The sequence below is a fragment of the Prinia subflava genome, chromosome Z, assembly GCF_021018805.1.
Source record: "Prinia subflava isolate CZ2003 ecotype Zambia chromosome Z, Cam_Psub_1.2, whole genome shotgun sequence".
NCBI lineage: Eukaryota > Metazoa > Chordata > Aves > Passeriformes > Cisticolidae > Prinia > Prinia subflava.
Window position 1 is genome coordinate 45747331 of NC_086283.1, and position 20084 is coordinate 45767414.

Genomic DNA, 20084 nt, shown 5'->3' on the forward strand with positions numbered 1-20084 from the left:
CCAAATAAGAAATACCACACTCCATACTCCCAAACTAGTGTTCCATATATAGAATAAAATTTTGGCAAGACAAATAAATTAACTCCATACAAATGAATATATGCAGTATAATAAAGTTCTGGACCTAAACAACAGGATATGGAGATGTTTAGCTCCAGAACACTTTCAGGTATTTGATGATTTAAGGTAATTTTCAGTAAATCTACACTCCTTTCTAAGTTCTTTCTTTTCTTTTCTTTTCTTTCTTTCTTTCTTTCTTTCTTTCTTTCTTTCTTTCTTTCTTTCTTTCTTTCTTTCTTTCTTTCTTTCTTTCTTTCTTTCTTTCTTTCTTTCTTTCTTTCTTTCTTTCTTTCTTTCTTTCTTTCTTTCTTTCTTTCTTTCTTTCTTTCTTTCTTTCTTTCTTTCTTTCTTTCTTTCTTTCTTTCTTTCTTTCTTTCTTTCTTTCTTTCTTTCTTTCTTTCTTTCTTTCTTTCTTTCTTTCTTTCTTTCTTTCTTTCTTTCTTTCTTTCTTTCTTTCTTTCTTTCTTTCTTTCTTTCTTTCTTTCTTTCTTTCTTTCTTTCTTTCTTTCTTTCTTTCTTTCTTTCTTTCTTTCTTTCTTTCTTTCTTTCTTTCTTTCTTTCTTTCTTTCTTTTTCTTTTATTTCAGTTAGGAATAATTCAAATGAGCCTTTAGGTAGATGCAATACTGCTCTGTGGAAATTGGCAGATATTGGGCATGTCTGCTCATTAAAGCTATATGCAAGAATTTGAGTAGACTTTTCCCTTGGACTTGATTCATGTGAGTTTCCATTCCCTGAATTTCACTTTGATTTCTAGGTTCAACTATGTGCAGAAAACTGAAAGCCAAACTGTTGGAAGAATGATATTTATGTGGTTTCATGAAAAAAATTACATGGTTTGCACGAGTTCGTTGTGAAAACAAAATTCAAGCTGCATTTTAGACTCTGTTCTAAATTTTAAAGGTGCAAAAAAGTATGTGTCCTGGTGAATTTCATACATATTGAAATGCTATTATGAATATTGTGCTGCTGTGCTAGTGATTAAACATATATCTTGAATAAACAAAGTTCTTTAAAGCTAAGTCACCTTTTCAACATGTTTGAACGTTGCAGACTACATAATTTTGTGGCATTACTGTAATACATTCAACTCACTACAAGAAAGAAGTTGAAGTTCTGGAGCATGTCCAAAAAAGAGCAAGGGAGCTGATGAAGATTCTGGAGCACAAGTCCCGTGAGGAGTGGCTGAGGGAGCTGGGGTTCTTCAGCTTGGAGAAAAGGAGACTGAGGGGAGACCTTATCACTCTCGAAAACTTTTCACTCTCTAAAACTTTGGTGGGTGGTCGGTCATTTCTCCCAAGAAACAAGTGGTAGGAGAAGAAGAAACAACCTCAAGCTTAAACAGCAGATGTTTAGATTGGATATTGGGAACTGAGGTGGTTGTCAGGCTGTCCAGAGAAGTGGTTGAGTCATCATGCCTGGAGGTTATTTAAAAGATTTGTAGAGGTAGTGTTTAGGGGCATGGTTTATTGGTGGACTTGGCAGTGTTAAAGTAACATTGGACTTGGTGATCTTAAATGTTTTATCCAACCAAATGATGCTGTGATTTTGTTGTATATTAAACCCCTGTCTCCCACCATCATTCTTCATGCAACATTCCCATCAGCTGCAATGGAGTTCCATGATCAGAACACTGGCAGAATAATTGTATACAAATATAATTCCAAAAATATTACTCCATCTTAGATGAAACAGTTATCTATTCTATATTATATTCAATACAGCCTTCTGTATTGATAAAAAGAATATCCTATACTTCCTTTTAAAAAAGTCACATTTTCAAAAGTTGAACAAGAAAAAATGGGCTTACGTAATGTTAGTGCAATATCCCCAGTTTAAAGTCAGAACTAAGAGAAAGAAAGAGAAGAACACAACAAAAAACCTCAAACACAAAATGTCAGTTGTTCCATCCATTGTAAGTCATGTAATCATAATTGCATGAGTTTTTTTCTTAAAAATAAAGCAGTCATGATTCATCTGTTCAATATTACAAATCTTACTGTTTATATTTAAAAGCTTGTCTTGCGAGTTTCACTTACAGGAATTCCAGGAACTACTTCCCCAATGTAGTACTTCTCCAATGACATTAGTCTTGTAGAAAGGGAAAACAGTATGGTGGAAAACATATAGTAGTAACTAGGAGATGTATGGACAAAATCCTTTTGGGCAGCTCTCGGTGTGTGTGTTGACACTGCTGGTGAAGCAAAAGATATGAGGGTTTTACTTTGTGCAGATAATGGTGTTATTTGTAAAAGATATTCTATAATTTTAGTAGATTTTTATGTTTAATTTCCTGAGTTTTCAAGCGCAATAGGAGAAGTGATAATTTCTCTGTTGATGTCATTTTATGGTCACTTCCTCACCTCTCATGGTGCCAAGTGGTCCATTCCTCTCCTTTCTTCCATGAAGAAGTCTCTGAAATTGCTGTACAGAAGTTACATAAAGATGTACTAGAGCAATCTTAGAACCTGTTTCAGACCTTTTGTCATCCCTGCTATGTTCAGTCCAGCTAGAACATTTTTCATCATAGCCTCGTCCTATCAAGCCTTTTCAGTGATCCTGACCCTGCTTCCTTGCCTGCCAAATCCAAAGGTACCCAACCAAATGACTGCTGGGCAGTGAAGGCTGACATTTGTTTCTCCCACTGTTCCTAATTACTTTCATTTCTTATTTTAAATTTTTTCTTCGGCTTCGTTTCCTAAAGTTCATGTCCATTTAGCTGATATCTTTTCTATTTTTGCCTTCAAATGTCTTCAGTGTTTATGTTTCTCTTCCTGTTATACAAAGTCAAACTCTTTTATCCTCCTATATGACTTCTCAACATCTGTGACTCTTTTTTATTTTTCCATTCGGATCCTTTTCTTTCCCAAAGTCTGTATCACTCTTCATCTGTTCATCCAGCTTTTCCTCCAGGCTGGTTTTAATTTCTACTGATCTGCAGTTCTCTTAAATGGTCTGTAGTCTACCCTTGCTCCTTCTCCCTTTCTGTCCCCAGTCCTAGCCCTTGGCAGAGTTTCGTTTTCCTTTGGTAGCTTCTGACTTCAGTCACTTTTAAGCATACTATTCTCTACCCCTAACACACATGTACCTTACTTTTCTCCACTGTTTGAGCTTGCTGATGTACCAGAATCTCAACTTTACTGGGTTTTCTATGTGCCCACTGGACGTAATGTGCCCTGCAGCACCAAAATTTTGTGACTGCAAGGCATCTAGCTCAGCCCTATGTGGGAGAATGCCTACTGCTTTTACAAAATTCTTGGATCCAGTTTGCAATTTCTCCAAGACAGTTAAAAAAAAAAAAAAAAAAAAAAAAAAAAAAAAAAAAAAAAAAAGCTAGAATATTCAGGCGATGGAGGATCATAGGCAGGCAAACTAAATGAACTATTAACAGAGTGAGAGCAGTTATTTGAAACTGCTATCTGTCAAATTAATACTTAAAAGGCAGAGTACCCACCTTTCCTGAAGTGTGTGACTTTTTGCCTTTCTATGCAAAATTCCTTCTCTAGTAATCTCATTTTCCTTCCAATGCAGAATCGGTTAGGTTTTCAATTTGCCCAAAGAAGAAAAAGGTAGTTACAGAAAGACTGTCACTCAAGTCCTGTTAAAAACATTTTTACAATTTTAAAGCAGAGTCAAACCCCTTTATTGCTGAGCAAAAAGAGCACTTTTCTGTGAAGAATACAAGACTTCAGCAAAACGTGCATTCTCCCTGGAGAACGAAAGCATTTTCCGATTGGTGCTTTTTATGGCACACGTTCTGTATTGACACAGATTAAGTTTCCCTCCCGTCTGGAACAATGCACGCTCAGGAGAGCTACTGACCTAGCAGTAAGCGTGAACAACTCGTGGCAAGCGGTGAAGCGGAGCTCCGGGAGCTGCAGGCACAGAACTCCGTTCAGCTCTGCCATTCTGCCTCTCTCTTCCTACTCCTCCTCCTCCTCTCCCGCTCTCTTTTTTTCTTCCCCCCTGTCTTTAGCTGCTACGCTTTCCTCAGACCTCTTGGCTTTGTTGTGCTGCACGTCTGAACAGCGGGAGGGGGATTGGCTAAACGCCGGCTCAGGGAGCGCTTCCCCGCGGCTCACGCCAACCCACCCACCCACGCCTGGGTCAGGAAGTGTGAGCGGGGCCGATGGAGGCGGAGAAGCGGGGCTGAGGGTTTGCACCAGCGCTGGATGTGACAGCGGGCAGCCGAGAGCTTCGCAGCTTGCGCGGGTCCGAGCCCGGGTCCGGCACCGACTCGACAATGGAGCGCTGCCGCTGGACAGCCGCTGGCACCCTGCTTCTAGCTTCCCTGATCCTGGTAAATGCCATTTCTTTCCTAAAATGTGAACCGCCTGTAGCTGATACTGCATCTGTGTGCATATGTGCGGGTGGGTATGTTTTTAATCTCTTAAGATCGCAGCTGGAGAGCGTTTGTTTTGAGCAAGTTCTAGAAGACTTACCCTCTTTACAACGCTGCAGACTTGGAGCCTTGATATTGTGGGTTGCTGCAGGTAGAACCAAGAAGTTGTTGTTGGCATCAGCTTTTTAAACTTGGAGAGCAATGACCTGTGAATGGTGATTTAACTGTTTGGGATTTAGAGAAGAGCTGTTTCTCTGCTCTTTAAGTTAAGCTATATCAGGCTGTAATGTTCCTGGAATTTTCTTTCTTTTAAAAAAGAAAATAAAAATATATTTCAGTTTTGTACATGCAGAGAAAAGAGGTACAGCATGTACTGAACTTTTTCCTGAAACCAGCTTAAATGAGCTTTCATTATTTCTGTACCTCATTACAGAGTCAAGTTTATACCAACCTGTGAAAGATACATTCTGTGACATCTGGTATGTTTCCGGGCATTGTTATATTATTTTCCAGCTGAGAGATGTACCTGTGCTGTTTGATTGACATTACATGTTCCATTTTGACTAATACTTAATTTTATGGGTGGTATATTGGCAATCAGAAAATCTGCAGAAAGAATATTAGTATACGTACAGCTTTGATACCAGAGTCATTTGGCATATGTATGTTGCCCGTATCTTAGAATTTGACTGAATGTAGGGTTTCAAATAGCAGAACATCGTTAAGAAATACATTAATTTTATAGCAGCATCCATCTTCTTATTTATCTCTGTCAACCAATCTATAGTAATCACCGTACACTACAATTTTTAGTAGCCATGTGGAGACCTAAACATTAGGATAACCCTGCTGAAAATGCTTATTTTAAGTGATGGTATTATTTTAAAAAAAGGAACAGCTTTTTGGATATCATCAATAAATACTATTTGAGAACTAGAAATAAGAATGCTGTCTGGACTGATCTCAAAGTCTGACTTTGTTTAAAAGTCTGTTTTTCATTTATAATACTGAGTTCACACAAAACAGCATAAAGTCAGCATAGATTTTCTCTCATTTATGAAAATGAGATGTTTATAACCTGTTGACTATAATAAGTCAGTAATGACTGAGACAATCCTGCAGGACTAATTTAAGGAAGATCAACAGGAGATATGACTCAACAAGAGTGTGTAAAGACTCTAGGATTTGGCCTCATGTTAAGCTCATACTCATAATATTTGTACATCACTCTGCTGCTTGTGAATTAAATTCTCAGTCCCTGATTCATGAAAATAAGTTGTGCATTCTGCTGCCAACTATTATGCATTATATTCCACATTTAACTAGTTTTTATTTGTATGACTTACCCTGCCTCAAGAGATTTCCCCTCACCTCCCACCAGATCTCTTTGTACCTTAAGAATAGTGATGTGAAGCGAGCTTAACTTTCTTTCTTAAATCAGACTATTCTTTTGCTCCTTCCTTAGTCAGGAAAATCTCTCACTTGCTTTCAGCAGGAGATTAGGTAAACATTATTATTTGACTTCCAGTTTGGTTAGAGATAGGGATGCCTTGGTATACTCTTTTCCTACTGTACTTTATTGCAGCATGAGTTCACCAAAGGCATGGTAGAAAGTTCATAGATATTTAATTTTTGAGTGAACAAACAATAAGTCAGTAAATCAGACTGTGACCTGGTTGTTAACATTCTAGATGTTAGCCTTTAGCCAAGCAGACATAATGAGTTTGAAATCTATGACAATCAACATTTGGATTTACATACCTTGTATCTCTTCCAAAGGCCCTGTCTTTCCCACAATAACCAACACCAGCAACTTCTAGTCATGTGGCACTCTAGTAACATCAGCAAAAGTTCAGTTGTAAGCACTAAGATTGCTCAATAAATGCTTACGGGGTCAGTCACACGTTTCTGCATTTTCAATAAGACACAGTAGAGCAAAGTAGCACCTAAATTCTTTGTTCAGCATCCTTGCCTCGGGAAGGGGGTTGCACAGCCCAGGCACATGTACAGCCTATGTACATGTGATGCTAAGACAACCAAGCTTTAGCAGCCTCACAGGCTGAGACAAGTCCACAGGCAACAACAGTAATAACCCCTTCTCTTTCTCTCGCTGGCAGCTGCCTGGAGTGGTGTAGTAGTAAGTGCAGCTCACTACTCCATTGGGGTTCTTAACCTTCTTCAAAAGAAATTCTGTTCATTTTCAGTGGAGTGGTGCTTGAGTAAGGTCACTGGGGGTCCCTAGTGTATTTTGTTAAATGTCCTAAAGCTTGCTCCATGCTCAGAGAACCAATGTCTCTAACATTCACATGGACTAAGTATCTTCATGGCTACTCTTGAGCATCTGAGCCATAACACTAAGGTGCTTGTTGTGAAAAAAATAGTATGAAAAGGTAGGTTCTTTTGCCAGAGAAAGACCAGATATTTTTAGAATTTTGCTTGGGACAACTGCTCCATGAACTTATGCATGCTAAGGAAATACTTCTTTCAAAAGCAACAAAAGAAAGCAGGCATTTTTTCCAGAAATTTTCTTTTCTGTTAGTTTAAAAATAAAAGCCTAACACAAGCAAATCACAGTTGTCTAACTCAAAGGAATGTGGCCAAAACCATAACCAGCCATGAGCTCAACTGAACTAGAAGTCAAATCACGTCATGTCAGAAGGACATTTAAACCTATTTGCATTTGTTATTTGCATCTTTTCAGCAGCTTTTTTAGCTCTCTTTGTTGCTGTTGTGATACTGACAGAAGTAACACTAGGGACTGTAATAAAGTACATGTGTTTTTCTGCAGGATTTCTTTCTTTTGCTGTGCTAATTTGTACATGGAAAATAGTCAAATACAATAGTCCATTCCTTCCAGGCTCTTTGGCATTACACTCCCCTGTTATCTAACTGAGTCTCTCTTGGATGACCACAAGAGCAATTAGCCAGTGAAATGAATATGTTTCTTGTTTACATCTGAATGTATAAAGCTTGATGGTTTTTCCTTTCATGTGTAGATAGGTCTACCTACTGCTGTGTCTGCTCATCTGTCTCTACAATTGTAGGTATATTAAAGGGGTTTTTCCCAGTATGAGATCCAAAGATCACAAAAATATTTTTATGCAAAATCATGTATACATACAGACTAACATTTGCTCGCATTGGTTGTGTGAGGATGAACTGAAATGCCGGGTTCAGCTATACAAAGCTGAGATTTATTCATGTTACAAAGTAAAAATATCTCACTATTGTGGTTTGTGATGCATGCTGCTGTACTTCAGATATCTCATGTCTGTAAAACAAAACCATTTCTTATAGGAAGGACTGGATGCTACTAAGTATGTATGATTATAATTTCTTCCTATGTTACTCTAGAATTCTGTGTGGGGACATATTTTACTAACCTCTTCCTTCAGAGTCTTGAGATATAAATTTATTTCTTTTTCTACCAAATGCAGAAGCTTGCATGAGCTAAACTAAAGTTGCATGATGGAAGTTCTTTGGTTTTGGATTTTAATGAAAGGAAGCCAGTACCTAATGTAGGCTGTTGAGTTACTACTGGTCTGCTTCACCAGTGTCATTAAAGTTTAGTGAGTTCTTTTCATGGCTTTGCCTGATTCATAGGGCTGCAAAAGAGTGATTAAAGAAGGTATGACATAGAACACTGTGGAGAATCTGAAGACTGGAATGTGATTACCTGTAGTCATAGATCTGTCAGCTGGACAACCTTCAATACTCAGAAGGTTCATGAGTCATTGTAAAGTCTGAGAAAGCCACATGACCAGACAAATAATTTTTCAGAAGACAGCTATCAATCTATGCATGAATAAATTTTTACTGAAGCAAATAAAATCTTAATTGCTTATAACTGTGTCATTAGGTGCTAAATAAAACCTCATGGTTTCTGTTGTATTGTCAAATCTGCAGACAGCAGTGTTGCTTCTATTGTTTTTCTGAAACTATTTTCTTAACCTTGTAAGAAAATTCAGAATTGTATGGGAAACAATTACGTGGGGGAAAATGGGAAATTGCAGTCTGAGGAAGGAAAAAGAATGGTAAGATCATCCTTATGGAAACGATTAAAAAGCGAAAAGTATTGAAAAAGAAGAGTGAAAACATACCAACCACCAGGTGCTATAATATCATGATGGTGATCAGGAAAAAGAAAAATAAATTATATGTCTCAGCCCAAGCCAAGGACAGTTCTAAAATAAGACTTCTCATCTGGTAGACAACAACTAATCCAAAAGTTGGCATGAAGTGTTTATTTCATCACAATATCGTACTTGGGTATGAACCACAACTTCTTCCTAACTCTTGTACAAGAAGGGTTAGTTTTTACTGTTGGCTTCTTCATCTTTTTGCATCACCTTATGGATGGCAGGCTTCTCTTAATAGATGGCTGACCAGTTTCACATGGTCAAGGTGTTACAACATGTTCTAACTTGTTTAGGCAAAAAAGGGGGAAGTACTCAAGGGTATACATTACATGGAGTGAGAAGATCTTCTCTTAGGTCCTTAACCCTGCATAGTGTTGAACATAGATTAATAATAGTCAAAGCTTAGTAAAATCTGATCACTTAAATGTCCTTCTGTCTCAGGGAATGTAAGTCATTTCATCATATGTCTGAGTACCTTTCAAATACCCTGTTTAGAATTTTATTTCATGTATGACCACCTTTTTTCTTTTTTACTGTAGTAACTGAACTTTTCCAAACATCTTCTAAAAGTAGTTGAATTTGGGTCAAATTGGAATGGGAGGGAAAGCAGTATTTGTGAGATTTAATTTTCTTGTAGAGCCAGCATATGTAAAAGTATTAGTAGTTTTGCCACCTGTCGATTTTTTGGTCACTGCTTATGGGGCCAGTCCTAGCTGTGCAGAGAAATAAGTGGTATAAAGATACCACTGATTGATTGTACTGTAAATTATTTTTCCCATTGTTTCCACTTTAGTCTTCACCGCCTTTATGGAATCTCTTCCAAAGCTTCAACCTTTAAAATTCTGCTTTTCAGGTACTTCTACAGAGGAGGTTCAGCAGAGAAGGTGTCAGGATAGAGGGAAGGGTCGTGTGATAAGATATCCTGAAATAATTTCCAAGAGTGCCCAAGAAATGAGACAGTAAACTATATGCAATTTATAATAAATTCAAACTGTCACATAAAATAAAAATATTCTTATTTTTTTAATATGAATATACCATGTGGGTGTCAAATTTCCCCTTCTAGTTTTGTTGGATATAATCTCAGTCCCTCTTTGAAGTTTGCTAGTGTGTTATTCGCGTTCTGTGCTGTATCAACAAAGGCAGATATGAAAGGAAATAGAGGAAGTAATAAGGTCTCCTACTGCTTAGATGCTGGCATCAGATGGGTGAATTATTTATTTATTTATTTACTTACTTACTGGTTTATTAAAATCCTGTATTTCTTTCAGTCCGAATTGTGAAAAACATGAGTTGCTCAGGGCAAACCTAAGGGCTGTTAACAAGCCCAAGGCTGTCTTCTTTCATTGTAAATGTCTCTTGGACAGGAAAACAAACTACAGCAAAAGGAAAACATACAATAGCATTTTCATACTTCCTGTAACTTTTTAAAAGAGAGAGGATTTTCAAGTTCCTCTGGTATGTCTAATATGTCCCTTAAAGGTCCAGACATGTTTTACAAAGAAAATACCTGAATTAGCTGAAGGGGAGAAGGGAATTGTTGTAACAGAAATATGTGAAACAAAAAACTTGAGTTGCTATGTCTTTAATTTTAGAATTCTACCACTCCAAACTTCAGCAGTCTTGTCATTCTCCAATGTCTCATCCACCCATCAGTGTTGGTAAGCACCACATCAAGAGGGAGTGTTATCACTTTCAGCCTACTAGAGCTGAAGACTGATGTAGAGAAAAATGCATATCCTTTCTGTGTGGCAAACTGGTTCAAAATGGGGGTGTGTCATTTCTGTCGTTTGGATGCAACAAGGGAAAAAATATTTTCATCACATGGGATTAGAGGGCAACATGACAGGAGTAGCAGCGGTTTATTTCCTGACAGTGTTTAGCCACTTCCATGTTGGCAGTTCAACGTAAATTCATGGAAAAAAAAATCTGGTCCTTTTTACTGCCTTTCTTCCTGTCTTCCTGCCTGCCTTTCTTCCTGCCTTCTGCCTGCATGCCTTCCTGCCTCCCTCCCTCTCTATTTTTTACTTAAATATTTCACTTATAGTTTTCATGCCTCCACCAAGGCTTAATGTTTCAACTCTTTATATGGGCCCCTTGTTGTTAAAATAAGCACATACACATCTCCATGAGGTAACTGAGGGAGATGGCAGGACATCAGAAGAACAGGAGGCTTCATTTGTTTTAAATAAAGCTCGTCATTGCAAATGTCTGAAATTGCACAAATCTTTTGAAAGTTCTCTTTCCTTGTCTGAAATGCTTCCTGATCACGGTGTCATCTGCCTGTTGCAACCTATGTCACCTTGCCTTAGTGCTGTGATCTGCTCCAGAGGAGGCTGAGCTTTCCTAGCTGTCCTAGTCTCAGCTGTCCTGAGCTGTTCAAAATTTATGCTGATGCAACAATGTCTTCTAGCTCAGACTTTCAGAACCAGGGTTTCTAAACACAGTTGACATGGTGTTTTGTGAGGGGACTCACTGAGAAACATTGTGATCTCTACTGAGGGTTGGGAGGGTGAATATATGAAGATTAAGGTCAGTTTACTGAAAACGAAAATGGCCAATATAAATTTCATCAGTGTAAATATCTTCCTCCCTGGGAGATGCTGTGGAGCTTTCAGTGTCAGGCGTAAATTGGCCGGGTTTTTTTTAAGCTGATGAACAAAACCAGTATGAACACAGCCAGCACATACTTTCATTTTTCACACTTAGAAAACACTTGGCATGCAATAGACCTCATCACAGGTTACAAATTTACTTTTTCTTTTACTTTTTCTGCCTTGTGGGCTTTTTCCCTGCTCACAGTTCTTGCTACGTGGAAGACAAACCCGAAGTCCCAGAATGCAAGATGCACTTTTGAACCCATGCTGTTGGGTGGGTTCCGAATTCTGAAAAGTGATTTCACCTATCCTACATCTGAACCAGTCCTAGCCTTAAAAACCCTGAGTCAATAAGGCGACAACTGTGAGGCTGAGCCAGTTTGGACTTGCTCTGTATTAGATCACCCATGCCTGGTGTTTACACCAGCAAGGCAGGATTTAAATACAATAAAATGTTGTAACTTCAGTCTGTGAGAGCAAGAAAGAAAACCCTTGCATTCATATTGCTCTCCTGGTGTGTTTTTTCATACGGGTAAGAGGAGTGAGAGATAGGACTGATCTGAGGTTTATGAGGCAGTGTTTTAAAATGTTACACAGAGCTCGGTGTGCACACGTTGAAGTGATATGGTGTCAGCTCCATCCTCTGCCAGCAACCCCCTTCCCTGCCCCTCCAGCTGGCTGCTGCCCTTCTATGAGAAAAAATGAGCTCACATTTGGCACATTTCTCCTGGGATACAACTTCCAGTCCAGGTTTGGGAATGGCTGTTTAGCTCTTAATGTCCTGAGATGGCTGTTAATCGATTCCCCTCTATGTTGTTGCACACTGGGAGCTGTGTCCTCCCATATACAGAGCACAGCAATACGGTTTGCTTCAGGGCATTAGGAATCCCTTGGGACTATGAGGACAGCACTGGCAATGTTCTTATCCTTCTGAGATGAATTGATATGTGGAGATACTGATGCAAGAGGGTGCAACTCTGTACAACACTGAGACTACAGACACAGTGTTTTCAGGAGTTCAGTGTGACACCTCACCCTATTGGGCAATAGCCATATCAGCCATGCAACAATAGCCATGGTTGCTTCTCAATAAACCTTTGCTTTCCTATGCAAAAGGAAAATGTACTGTAATTTATCTTTGTCTGTCCCCTTAGTAATGAGTCTGTCTTGCTGTTAAGAATAAGAGAAGACAAAAAGAAGCACAGCACTGAAAAGGACTAACAGCAAATTTTTACTAATGTCCCTGAACTCACTGTATGTGAATCAGGTGTGTTCCTTTAGGGAAAATCCACCTATTGCTCTTTCCCTAGGTTCACAGGAGCAGAATAAGTACTGGGAAACTGCAAGAGTATCTTGGTGAGATTTCCTCTCCTGTGCTCATCAAGGCATCTTCCCCTGTTTCTTTTAAGAGATGGATCATTTGAGGCAAGAAGCAATAGTAAATTTAAAACTATCCAGGGAGGGATTTGGTGTTTTTTGTTTATTGTTTTTAACAGACTGAAATAATAAATCCTGGGCCATTTACCTGCATTAGCAAAATCTGAGCATAATTACCCAAAGTTCAAAATACATGCTTACATGCCTGTGCTCCTATGCCAGTGCTTTCCTTGAGGTTTAGAGACACTCAGATCAAAGATTCCTGTGCCAGGGGTTTTCCCTTTTCAAAGCCTTTTGCTTTGACTTGCAAGGGAAAAGGAGGCAAAAATCCCTAAGTTAATTTCCAAGACTGTAAAGCCTGGGGCCAGTGGGATGGTACTGTTCAGCTCACAGTTGCATCCCCAGTAAAAGCTATCTGCTAGCCTCTAGGGAACTAGGGAGACAGTGTTTGAGTAATAGCCACTTTCACCTCAAGATGTCTGATGCTCATTGCAGCTACTTTTCTTTCCAGGTTGTTTGCCAGGGAAAACGGTTTTGTAGGAGTATTTTGAACAGTTCTGTAGGAATTCTTTTGATCTGGCCATGTGGAACAGCATGCAGTTGTTCATGACAGCTATGGCACTTGTAGTCACTGAGTGTCTTAGGTGCAGTAAGCAACTGAGGCAGACTGGGTACAAGGGCATTTTCTCTTTTCATCTTCTGACTTCCATTACTTTGGTAAGCATGTTGGGTAGGCAGGATTTTCTGGTTTGTGTGGTCCTTCTGGAGGCTGGCTGGGTGGCAAATCTGGTGGCAGAAGTCCTTTTTTGGCTTTTACATGGGATACAGACAAGGCAATGGAAAGACAAGCTATTGGCCATACTAGCTAGACAGTGTTCATCTATCCTGACCCTGAATCTGACCTTTGGAAAAAGAAAATAGGTTGAAGTGATTGGTTGCTAAAGCCAACTTCAGGACCTCTGGTTTCCTGAGATGAATGAAATGGATAGACACCTACTTGGAACTGAAGAACCACTGTCATGGGAAATCCTAGTGCTTCCAGGGAATCATGCTCCTCAGAAGAATGAGACTTACTTTCGTAAGCCTTTTCTTCAGTATGGCACAGTTATTTTGGAACACTAGATGTGCTTTGGTCATACAGTAACATTTAAAATGACGTGCAACTCTTTGCCTAGACAGATTAAACATTTTCTTTTTGTGCATTGCAATCTTGATATGTTGGCATATTTTAGATATGAAGTTTTCAAGATATTCACCTTGAAAAGTTTCAGCAGTTAGTCAGAAGTATCTTGCAAGTTAACATATTTTTTATGTCAATTACCAATATCAATTCAACTGGCTATGAATTTATTCTGCCTTGCCTTTTTTTCAAACACCAAAGGTTTCCAAACAGATTCCCACATGGGCTTTAATCTAGCTGTTAACTTGGATGGAATGCAATAAAGATACATAACATTGTGCAAATGAAGTCTTATAAACCATACATTTACATTTACATTGAAGCTTTGAAATACATGGTTTTTATAAAGAGTTGAGGTCACTGGCCTTGTACCCTGCCATTACACACCTGGGGAAATGCTGATAGCAGTTTTTTCCTGGTTCACTGCAGACAAAATTTCAGTACTGTGTGAAGTATATATTTAATTTCAGTGACAAACATCAAAAGATGCTCAAGGATTACTCAAAGAAGAATGTGTCACTTGGCAAGAGTTCATATAGGGGTGCATTTAAATGTATCTGAAAGTCTAGGCAGAAAGACCATTATAGAAGAAAAAACGCTAGATTTCTGTCGATAACATAATTTTTACAGTGGCTAAAGGCAACAAGTTTAGGCAGTGGCCTCAGAGGAGTCTTGCATATTTTCAGTGACACTTCATCACACTCTGAAACAGTGGGGTTATGACAAGAACCAGATGATACAAATTTATTAACCAAACTCAGTTGTTCATATTATCTGGGAAATAGCTGGCCTTAATTCTCTATCAATGCTGTAGTCCAACAAGAGTTTAACTGCATTTTTCACTATCTGTGTTGCTGTTTTATCTGGGAAACACACTGGGTGCTTGAAAAAATTACTTCAGGAGTATTTTACCGAATGAGGAAGAAGACTGCATGCCTCAGAACCAGAGGACAAATTATCCCACATGATCTGCATTTATACACACACTCTTCTGTGTGACACTAACAAATAGTTGGATTCTGTTCTGTAGAAAATTTTAAATTCAATTCCAGTATGCAACTAAAATTTATTTTCTTAAGGTTGAACTTCTTTTATATACTTCAGGACACGAACAGGGATATACTGCTCTTCATCTTTCTCCCTGTATGCACCTACACACATGTGTACACATATGCCTTTAGAAGAAACCTGGTACTCATCAAGGATGTGGCTCCTAGATGTCCAGGTAGCTGTTGTGATTTAAGGATGTGTGAGACTTGTATTCCAGATAGTCTAAATGACTGCTGTGTACTGTAAGCAGAAAAGGTAGGAAACACCACTGAATATAACATGAATGGATGACAGCTCTTTAGTAAATACAGATATTGTTATTAAACATTGAAACTGGATTTTTTGAAGTATCAGGTTGGATACCTAGCTCTATTAGTCTTGTTTGATTATGTCAGATTACTTTTGTTCATATTAGGAAAAGTCCTTTGTTTGACTTGAAGTTTAAAGCCTTTTTTTTAACTTCTCTAAGCATCTTCACTTGAGTACCCCATCTACCGAGAGTGATTTTTTGCGCATGATAATTTTTCCTTTCTGGTCCAAAAGCACAAAGTGTTCTTCATATTTCTCATTAAACAACTCTTTGGGAGTCCTCCTGCCCATTCCCAGAGGAGCTGAGGTATGGGGTGGTAGATGCAGGATCACCATCAGATTAAGACATGTATATTAAGATGGTAAGGGATTAAGGAAGATCTGGTTTTGATTAGTGCTAGCAGATTTATTTGTTTATATAGGTCATCGATAAGCAAATAGCTTAAGAGTGGTATTTCAAATTTGATACTCTTGGTGTTAGGGCATCCTGAGTTTTGTCTGGACAAAGCAAAGGGTTTTTCCTGGGAAGCTCAGGCTGACATCCACCAGAATGGGCAGAAGGGAAAACGAAAGTCTTCCAGTACCAGCAACAGGGCATAATGGGCCTTGATGGCTGCATTTTGCTTCTTTGACACACACTGGCATTTTGAGAACTACCAATCTGGAGTGCCTCTGGCAGAGGCAAAAGCCTTTTTCTGTGGTGGAACTGTTATTTAAAGAAAGATTTCAGTGCCTGCTTTACTATTTTCAGCTTTGAGGACATATACTCCCCTCTACTCTTTTTTTTTTTTTTTTTTTTCCCACATTTTTTGTTCCTTCTCTTTACTCTTTATGACAGGAACTTCAGGGCTTTAAAGAAGTATTGCAGGAGTTCGTGCACTGCAGAACTCTTGACTGCTACTTTAATGTAAGATCTTAAATTTAGTTCATTTTGTCAAAAGTGGGTAGAAATTATTAACTACCAGTATAAGCTATTTTTAAAAAATCTATGCTAGACAATGAATTCTTAGTGAGTAATTATATATATTATATATATATATCCTTTGAAGCTGGAATAAATCTGTAATAGACAGTTATCTTCTGATTTGAAATTGCTTTTTGGGTATTGCTAGAATTTCAAGCTCAGTCTTAACTATGTAGCTTATAGGAAGGAAAGCACTTTACTTTCTTTAACATTAAACACGGATGGTGTTGAAATGAATTATGTTTATTCCACTTGTTAAAAGAAAACTTGGAGCCTGTTCCAGGTTGAGATCACATGTTTTTTGGGAATATATAGGTCTTAAAGCCAATTTTGGAATGCAAGTAATAGGTTCACAAATTTCCTTTGGTTGGGATTACAATTTATGTCAGAAAAGCTTGGACCCATAGAGTGTCTAGTTGTGCTGATGCTTATAATCTGTGGTGGGTTAAGTGTACTTGGTTCACGTGAGTTTACCTTGCAACCCTTTTCAATTGTGTCTTTGGGCATTCAACCAGAGTGAATGATCAGGTCATGCAGCCATCTACAGCTGAAGATATTTTTTTTTTCCTATAGTCTGGAAGCACAAACATGTATTTTAATTTTAAGAGAATAAAATTACTATTCAAAAGGCATTCAGGTTAAATAACCTCAGTAACCTTATGTCTTCTCCTGTCTCAAATGTAAATATGGAGACTGAGTCACATGTAGTCATAATCAGAATCTGATCACTTATGAAACCTAATTTTTTACCTTTGATATTGCTGTGGGGGTTTTTTATATTTTAATAAAGGTAAGATAAAATGAGTGTGTAAAATAATTGTTACACACTCATAACAGGCTCCGTATTAACTCTCACAAACTGAATTACTTTTCCTTTTTATTCATGAATAACAATATTCAAGGTTGGTATATTTCATTACTGCTACTCAGTTTCACTGAGTAAAATTATTTCAATGTTCAGTAATCTCTGTATCTCAAATAATCACTTTGTGTTGCCAACAACAAGAAGGTCCTTGGATGGTGCAGCATCACCAGGCAGGCAAGGGAGGGGATTGTCCTGCTCTGGTCTGAGCTGGGGCAGTCTCACCTCAAGTCCTGAGGGCAGTTTTTCAGTGCCATAATGTGAGAAAGACATTAAACTATGAGAGAGTTCCAAAAGAGGACAGCAAAGACAGTGAAGGGCCTTGAAGAGAAGCCATATGATGAGCAGCTGAGGTCACTTGGTCTGTTCAGCCTGGCAAAGAGGAGACTAAGGGGAGTCTACTCGTTGCAGTTAAAACTTCCTTGTGAGGGTAAGAGGAGGGGCAGGCACTGATCTCTTTTCTGTGGTGACCAGTGACAGGACCAGGAGAAGGTTTAGGCTGGATATCAGGAAGAAGTTTTCACCGAGAGGATAGCTGAACACTCTAAGAGGCTTCCTAGGAAGTGGTCACATCATCAGCCTGACAAGAGTGCAAGAGGTGTTTGGACAATGCTCTCAGGCACATGGTGTGACACTTGGGGTGTCCCATGCAGAGCCAAGAGTTGGACTTGATGATTCTGATGGGTACCTTCCAGTCACTATCTTCTATGATGCTATGAAAGCTAAAGCTGACTGCTGTAACATGGTCCATCAGTGATGCTTGTCAATGTTCCTCTGTTTAAGGTGTATCTTAAAGTCTCCCTGATACCATTGTTTTGCCTTCTCATTAATGTCAAGTGCACTTAGAACTGCTATTCGCCAGGTGCAACAGCACAAGTCAGCCTTTGAAGGAGAACACTGCCTATCTCCACCAGACACAAGCATTTTTGGTGCAACTTGGCAAGATTAGTCAGTTTTTCCAGCAAAACCACATTGCCCACTAGGGACAGTATTTATGTAGATGGTTAAATAATTTGTGGCCTTATGAATCTATGTTTCTGCAGTGCATTTGCATGAATGAAAATGAAATGCTGAATACAGGTATTAATCCTTTCTTTGAGGCAGGTACTGGTGTATGTTTATGACTTAATCCTTGAAGAGCTGAGCATCTCTGAATCCTTCAGTGCTGCTTCTGTGTGAAGTTGTTTGACCACAGCCACTGGCGTTAACAATAGCACTGTCTAGGTCTGCACCTGATGTTGGTAACTCCTGTTCTTCAGGGAATGTGCATTCTCTTTTTTAAGCTAGCAAACAGTAGGGATGAAACAGCTAGGGAAACTTTGTCCAGCAGGTTTCATAGAGCTTTAGACAGAGAAACAATGATCGTTCAAATTACTTATGCTAAGTGCATGAAAGTGATTACATTGAATGGCTTTTCAGCATGTTGGTTCACTATGTTGTTTCAGTTTTTCCTTACGAGCATTTTGGAAGGCACCTTTCAATAGGCCTTTTCATAGCTTCTAACACAGTAGCAAAACTTCAGAGCACAATGGCTAATGTCTATAATACTCCATTTCTCAATCAGAAAAAAATCTTTATCTCACTGCTGTTCAAAGAGCTCTCTTAGAGCAGCTTCACTAGCCTCAAACTGCAATAAAGTAGGATATTCAAAAAAAGAAAGTTAATTCATACATCATTCACTGGAATGGTTACCACAAGGAACTGGTTGTCAACCAGTAAGCATGCCAGAGAGGAACAGATTTATTCAATTTATTTGGTGCTTTCAGTAACTACGATGATATCCAGTAAAAAGAGGGGTTACACTAGCAACAATAATTACGATACCTAAATGTTTTTTTCTGACTCTTTTTCCTTTTCCACCACCTCAGAGCTCCAGAACAGCTCGCTCGGAGGAAGACCGAGACTCCCTGTGGGATGCCTGGGGCTCATGGAGTGAATGCTCACGCACCTGTGGAGGGGGGGCTTCATATTCACTGAGACGCTGCCTGAGCAGCAAGTAAGTGGCTGAACGTTTTATGCTTTATTGATGGAAAAATTCAACCTACTCGTATGTGTCAGACCATAAGGAGTAACCAATGGAAGTCTTGGCCTATATTGAAATTTTAATCTCAGTGTAAAAAACTTATGGGTTTTTTGGGGTTTTTTTTTTGTTTTTTGGTGGGGTTTTGGGGGGTTTTTTTGGGTTTCTTTGGTGTGTTTTTTGTTTGTTTGTTTTGTTTGTTTTGGGTTTTTTTGTTTGTTTTGGTTTTTTGTTTTGTTTTTGTTTTTTTGGGGTTTTTGTTTTGTTTTGGTTTGGGTTTTTTGGGGTTTTTTTGTTTGTTTTTTGTTTTGTTTTTTGTGGTTTTGTTTTTGGTTTTTGTTTCTGTTTTTGTTTTTGTTTTGATTGGTTGGTTGGTTGGTTTGTTGGTTTTGTTGGTGGGTTTTTTGTTTGTTTGTTTTGGGGTTGTTTGGGGTTTTTTTGGGGGGGCAAGCAGCCAACATGCTTGATAATGCAACAACCTTTAAAGTACAGCAAGAAGCCATGGAGACAAAAAAGTGGTCTGGACAGCTTGAAAGGCTGCCAGCTCCTAAAGTTGAAACTGCCCCCCACTTTCACCATTTAAGCAGTAAGAGTTGTCATACATCCTCGTATCAGAATACAGATAATTCACTATATTTAGTACACCACAGTCTCAGCCACTCTGACTATAAAAGCAACACATTAATCAAATGTGGCATCCTGAACCATACAAAGGATATCTTACAAATTAAATTTCATGTAGAAAGTCTTCAACAGTAGCAAGGCGCCTCCCAACAAACAGAAATAAAATGGTCTGGTGCAAAGAGGAATTATGGGTACCCAGTCAGGCACCTGACTTTATTCCTACCCAATCACTAGGGTAGGAATAAAAGTTCCGGCTTGCCATGGGAAATGAATAATTCATTTGACATCTTTTCCACTCTGTACTTTATGTGAGTTTTAGCTGCAAAATACTTCTAGCAAATATTATTGCAATCCACTCTAGAAAAAAATTACCTGCAGTAAACATGGTATATGGGATAAATATTAACAGATTTCTGATAAAGGATATGAAGGGAAACTTCAGACCCAAACCTTATGGCTTATTGATGTCTCTGATACCTTATATATTGTAGGATAGAAAAAAGTCTAATACAATTTTCATTCCTGCATATTTTCTTTCATATTTTTATTCATGTGCTTATA

At 38.5% G+C, this 20084-nt stretch overlaps 1 protein-coding gene across 1 annotated transcript in view; it reads left to right on the forward strand.

Annotated features, from left to right (window-relative positions):
- Positions 1-2249: 2249 nt before the first annotated feature.
- The window catches only part of ADAMTSL1 (ADAMTS like 1), a 195823-nt gene continuing 177988 nt past the window's right edge, over positions 2250-20084 (forward strand). The window contains exons 1-2 of the mRNA XM_063421603.1: positions 2250-4359; positions 18748-18875. Of these exons, the coding sequence (XP_063277673.1) occupies positions 4303-4359; positions 18748-18875 (185 nt within the window). The 5' untranslated portion in view covers positions 2250-4302. The remainder of the gene's footprint in view (positions 4360-18747; positions 18876-20084) is intronic.